This window comes from Anarrhichthys ocellatus, unplaced genomic scaffold (genome assembly GCF_004355925.1).
Source record: "Anarrhichthys ocellatus isolate YVR2014 unplaced genomic scaffold, GSC_Weel_1.0 scaffold43, whole genome shotgun sequence".
Lineage (NCBI taxonomy): Eukaryota > Metazoa > Chordata > Actinopteri > Perciformes > Anarhichadidae > Anarrhichthys > Anarrhichthys ocellatus.
In genome coordinates, this window is record NW_022280073.1 from 1,503,985 (window position 1) to 1,509,912 (window position 5,928).

The 5,928-nt window shown below is 42.1% G+C and overlaps 1 protein-coding gene across 5 annotated transcripts in view; it reads left to right on the forward strand.

Annotated features, from left to right (window-relative positions):
• The window catches only part of ncalda (neurocalcin delta a), a 66,204-nt gene that overhangs the window by 54,793 nt on the left and 5,483 nt on the right, over positions 1–5,928 (forward strand). For all 5 annotated transcript variants that reach the window (XM_031868558.1, XM_031868557.1, XM_031868559.1 and 2 more), the window contains one exon: positions 989–1,399. In XM_031868558.1, the coding sequence (XP_031724418.1) occupies positions 1,022–1,399 (378 nt within the window). In that variant the 5' untranslated portion in view covers positions 989–1,021. The remainder of the gene's footprint in view (positions 1–988; positions 1,400–5,928) is intronic.

A 5,928-nucleotide genomic window follows, 5' to 3' on the forward strand; every position in this document is an offset into this window, starting at 1 on the left:
GTGTGTGTGTGTGTGTGTGTGTGTGTGTGTGTGTGTGTGTGTGTGTGGAGAGAGAGACATTTTTTTATAGACCAGTTAAAGCCATGCTGGGCTTATGCCGTTGTGTGTACTCGGAGTACACACTGCTGTTTTCCATGGAAAGTTCCTATAGTTTGTAAAAAGGGAGGGATTTTAGTCCTGATAAGCATAACGTCTGGAACAGAAATGGGTAAAGCCACTTGAGGACACAGCAGCAGAGGTTACTTCACTGAAGCGTTCATCGGATTCCAACACCCCGTAGTGGAACCAATTACTGAACTTTCAAAGTAAAGGAGCATTTAATAGGCATATTATAACGCAAAACATGGTTTTTAAAGGACCGACTACAAATTAGTTCTAACCACACAATGAATGAAATGATATCAGGGCCAACATTTTCTGCAGGGAATCGTGGAGAGAGGCTCAGCACACATGTTTGTGATTTAATTTTTCAGAAATATTGTATGATGACAACAACATAAAGCACGTTTCCATCCATGAGTCTCGATCAGCTGTCACTGGTCGCACACTGCAACTGTGTGCAAAACTGACCACATAAGCATGGCTCGTTGAGCCTGACACACTTTTTAATGTCTTACGTTAAAACGTATTCAAATCTAGGACTCTCAGCAGATACATGCTCCTTATGTTAATTCTGCAATCTGAGCTTCCTTTTTTCCAAATATTTTTTTTTTTGCGTATAGCACAACAAGTCGTTTCTGTTTGTTTCTGTCATGTCAGGATGACATCACTCTGAAACATATCTATAGAATACAAAGAGTGTATCCCATTCAGCTAGTAGTTATTGTATCAAAGATCTATACATTTACATCATGTGTGTGATGAGCAGGTTTTCTTCTTCTCATCTCTGTCCGTTACCCAAGAAATCAATAGAGCACTATATTGCACTGTAAATTGTGTTTATTCCATCCTAAAAAACAACAACCTCTCACCTCCCTCTGTCTCTCAGCTGTGAGCCGAGTGACCGTCCGGACCGACAGACATGGGGAAGCAGAACAGCAAGCTCCGCCCTGAGGTGATGCAGGACCTCCTGGAGAGCACCGACTTCACCGAGCATGAGATCCAGGAGTGGTACAAGGGCTTCCTGAGGGACTGCCCCAGCGGGAACCTCTCCATGGAGGAGTTCAAGAAGATCTACGGTAACTTCTTCCCCTACGGAGACGCCTCCAAGTTCGCCGAGCACGTCTTCCGCACGTTCGATGCCAACGGCGACGGCACAATAGACTTTCGGGAGTTCATCATCGCGCTGAGCGTGACGTCGCGTGGCAAGCTGGAGCAGAAGTTGAAATGGGCTTTCAGCATGTACGACCTGGACGGGAACGGGTACATCAGCAAAGCTGAGATGCTGGAGATTGTGCAGGTGAGTGTGCATGGAAGGACACAGACACCGCATACACTCACACAAACTGTAACATTAGCCAAAGCAGTGATTGTTAAACATTTATATTAGCCGTGCGGCCACTGTATCCATAACACACTCTTTATGAGACCAGGAGAACCAGTGCTGGCACTTTAAGAACAGGAGGAATCTCTCACAGATACGGAGCTGGATGTGCCTCCGCACATGATTTATGAGACCTTCATTTATTGCCAGCATTGAAATGTCAGTGTACTTAAAAGCATTTAGATATTAAGATTAATTGAATGAAAGCAGTTTTGGAAACAGTCATAAGCTTGACTCCCTCTTAAATGTGGCTTTTAACTGGAAAGAAAAATAATGGATTTTCCATCTGCTCTTCACCTTTTTACTTCCACAAATGGAAATAAATCCTAGCCTAATGATTGTCTTTTAAAACACCTGCTGTATATGTTCCTCGGTTCTCTTTAGTTTTTCTCCAAAGGTAAACTTGTACTCTGTATTAACCTGTTTTGTAAAGCCTACTTGCTTTCTTTTATAGTTGCCAAAAGCAGCCTCAAGCTGGAAACACGTGGAAGGATGTTTTATATTAATTCCCTGTCGGAGTTAAAGGCCCTGCATGCTAACCTGTTGTTATTCATTAAGGTAATGAAGGTGAATGTCAACCGACAGCCCAGCGGGCTCTGTGGGCTTTCAAACATTCTAACCAACATGGAGTTTGCAGGAGGAAAAAAAAGCAATTTGAGAAAGCCTGCTCATTTTGAAATGAGATTTCTAGTATATTTTTAGATTTAAACAGATCTGTGGAACGTATAGCAGTTGTACTTTATGTTTACAGTATAAGATAAGATAATCCTTTATTAGTCCCACAGCAGGGGAATTTTCTTTTTTCTATAAGAATTGGGGGATAAATTCTGGGTCGTGCAGCAGGGCCCAGTGCACCAGGGAAAAGGGGGAGCACTGGCGGTATTTCCTGCACAACAGCTTCTCATGTAAACAGGCTATTACAGCTGCACAGGTCCACATGTGGGTAACAGCAGCTAGTTTAACGTCGTTTCACTTCCTATTGAGGAGATTATTTAATGTTGCTTTTAGAGGCAATATTTCTTTTGCCACCCCAGAAGCAGTAACAGCTCGGTGAGGCAACATTACAAGGTGTACCAGCAGTTCCCCCAAGAATTGTTCTGGGCTCCAACAACCACCAGCCCATGAAAACTGTGCATGTTAGCCGTAGTATAATATCTTGCACTGCAGACTTTTAGACAGAAGAGAGGAGGTACGGCATATACTGCTTTTAAGCAGTATATTTAAATTCATTTGAAAGCAGAAGAACTAATAATTTGTTGTACACGGAGTGTGATTAAGTAACTCAACAAATGACTTGAGGCTCTCTGAAGGGAGCCTGGCGAGTGTCCCTGGGCAACATACGAGTATATCACAGGAACCTTTATTTATCGTCACAAACATCTGCAGCTTATGGGACAAGGTTGCCTAGATGCATACTTGAGGCTCTGTTTTTATTGTTTTGTGTTGTAATCACACAATATACTGTGTTATTGAAATGTAACAAAATGAATGTTGTCCTCAGTGTAACTGAATCAAACGCAGCAAACGGCTGATGTATACTGGCTCTGCTCATCTTCCGAATGTTTGAAAATACGCATTTATGTATTTCATTTCGGTTCAGCACAGGATGGGTATGTGTCCCCTTGGGTCCGCTTTTCTGTTGCCTAGCAATGCAATTCCATTGCCATGGTCTATACAGTTTGGTTTAACAAGCCAACTTTTTATGGTAGCCACGGCCAATCCCAGCAAATATGAATCCACAATGCCTCACATGTGCCCACGTATCATAGTAGCGAGGTTAAATTGGCCTCCCCACCTCAAGACCGCAGTGATTCAGACTTCAGCCTTTCACCAGATCACACAAACCCTCGGCCCACTTTGCATTAAAAGGTGCTGCTGTTCCCACGGACGGGCAGATGAAAAAAAAGCAATGACTCAAAGGCTCATGTCTGGCTGTGTGCGTTTGTATTTCTTTGTGTGCAGTAATTAGCTGCAGTTTAGTGAGGGCTCAGAAATGTTGTCCACTTCCATCATGCGTACAACAAGCAGTATTGTTGATTTGAGTTTGTGGCATTCATCATGGCTGAAGTGCAGTTTAGACAGCCCAGGGCCGTCTCTCTGTCTGAGACACACAGAAGCACATCTACTGCATTAGGCTGGCTCACTCTCCTGCTTCAAAGCCACCCACCTCTGCAGAGAGGAAGCAGGCTTAAGAGAAAAGTTTTCAGGTAGCGCTGACTTTTGCAAAGTGACTGCTGGAGTTAAAATGATGCCTGAGCTCAGAGTCTTTGAGTAAAGTCTGCAGCTTAGTGTGATCACAGTATCTGCTTTCAGCGACGTCAGAGGGCACATTGGCAGGTGGATCTCATGAAGCTCAATCCATCCATTTTCTGGTGCGTATCTGGGTACCAGAAGCCCAGACGAACCAACGTCATCCTCCGAAAGCCAACCTCATATTTACAAGCTTTAGTGTGGTTAATGATGTAGCACACGTTCAGTTTCGACTGACGGAAGTGAGAACCAAGTGGTCAGTGGACTTTCCTGTTCCACATTGTTGACCTTTATGCTAATTTGAACACAGTATGAGCATGGAAATTCCAGTCAATGTCTCCACCACTTTGGCTCAGACTGTAGTCTCTCAACAGCTGTGAAATGTGTACAGACATGCATGCTCCCCAGCAGATGAACCCTGATGAACCCTATTAGTGGTTTTGAGTCAAATGTGTTGATGTTATGATTCCTATGATCAACATACTGTAATTACCAAATGAATCTCATAATATTCAGGTCAATGCTTTGGTGTTTGACAAAACACCTGCAAAATGAATGACATTGCCATCCGCCTCAGCTGCACTTTGTGTTCAGTGATAATTAGCCATGTTAGCATGCTAACACAATAAACTAACATGGTAAACTTTATATGCTAAATATCACCTCGTTAGTATTGTCGTTGTGAGCAAGTTAGATTTTTTAACGCTAGCATTTATCTCAAAGCATCACTGCACCTCGACCTTTTGTGAGGTCGCCATCTTGTTTTGTAGTACACACACTTGGAACACATCTGCAGGTGCAAGTGTGCATCCCCGTCCTCTTCTGTGATTGGCAGATCTTTAGAAATGTCATATAGCTCTTTTATCCATGATTTAACTGCATGTTACCCAACTTGTTCTATCTGTAAGATATAGTGTGCCCCACAACAGTATTATTGTCAATTGCAAATGCCTTACTGAAGACCCCCCCCCCCCCACAGTGGTCTCCATGTTTTCTACTCACAAACCAATAGTTGATAGCTAACCTCTGTCTACCTTTTTATGTGAAACGCGGCGCCATCAGCCGAGCAGATGGGCTCACGGGGAAGTTTATTGTCTCCATTGACAGAAAGGAGGAGGGCGAGAGCATTCATCCAGCAGAGGAGCAGGTTAGATGAATTGATCACTGCTCAGTAGGATAAAGTCGCCATGGGAAACGTATTCATCTTTTGTGTTAGCATGAGGGGAGACACTGTGTGCATGTTGTGTATGGCTGCTGTTTACTGCAGGGCCACTTTCTATACTTCTATATTTTCTTTTTTTAACTTTTACAGTTCTGTCTTTTATTTTTATTTTCTCTTGCTGTTTATTGTTATGCAACAAAACATCAAGACAAATTCCTTGAAACCTGACTGATTGTGACAAGTGGACCTCCCTCACTCCCTTCCAGTCTCTCTTTAAAGGCCAGTGTGTAGCATTTCAATCAGCAGAAATGGAAAATAACATTAATAACTTGTTTTTTTTTGGTGTAAACTCACCTGAGACTAAGATCTAAGATGTTTTTGTTAGATTAGAATCAGCCCTTCATATCTACATTGGTAGTGGGTCCTCTTCAGGGAGAACAGCCATGTTTCTACAGGAGCCTAGAACGGACAAACCAAACACTGGCTCTCGGGAGAGCCTTTTGCGTTTTTACGTTGCCTGAAGGCCACCGTAGTTCTCCGTCACACAGTGGTACTGCTAGACCCCGTCTGACTCGCTGACTTCCTTATACTGTCTGTGGCACCCAGGCCCATTGGTTCCTACTGAAGACATGAATTTTTAATAAAAGAGTCAAAATATATAGTTGAAGCCTCATTAATTTTAGCGAAGGTTGCTCGAACAGGAGGAAGTAGTGCATTTGTTGGGGATGTGGTTTTCATCAAAATGATTCTCTGATAGAAGATTTTTTTATTTTTTTATTTGTATTTCTTTAGGGAAGAAATACATAATTCAACTCTTTTTTTCTAGTTATTTATGTGTCAACTCCTGCATTCGATGTCACAATGTTAAATGAATATGTATTAATAGACTAATGAATAGAATACTTAATTATCTGATATCTTCTGTAAAACAAATGTATTGTTAGCATTAACTGCTCTGGAGAGATACAGCCATGGCTGTTATCATATATATATATATATATATATATATATATATATATATATATATATATAT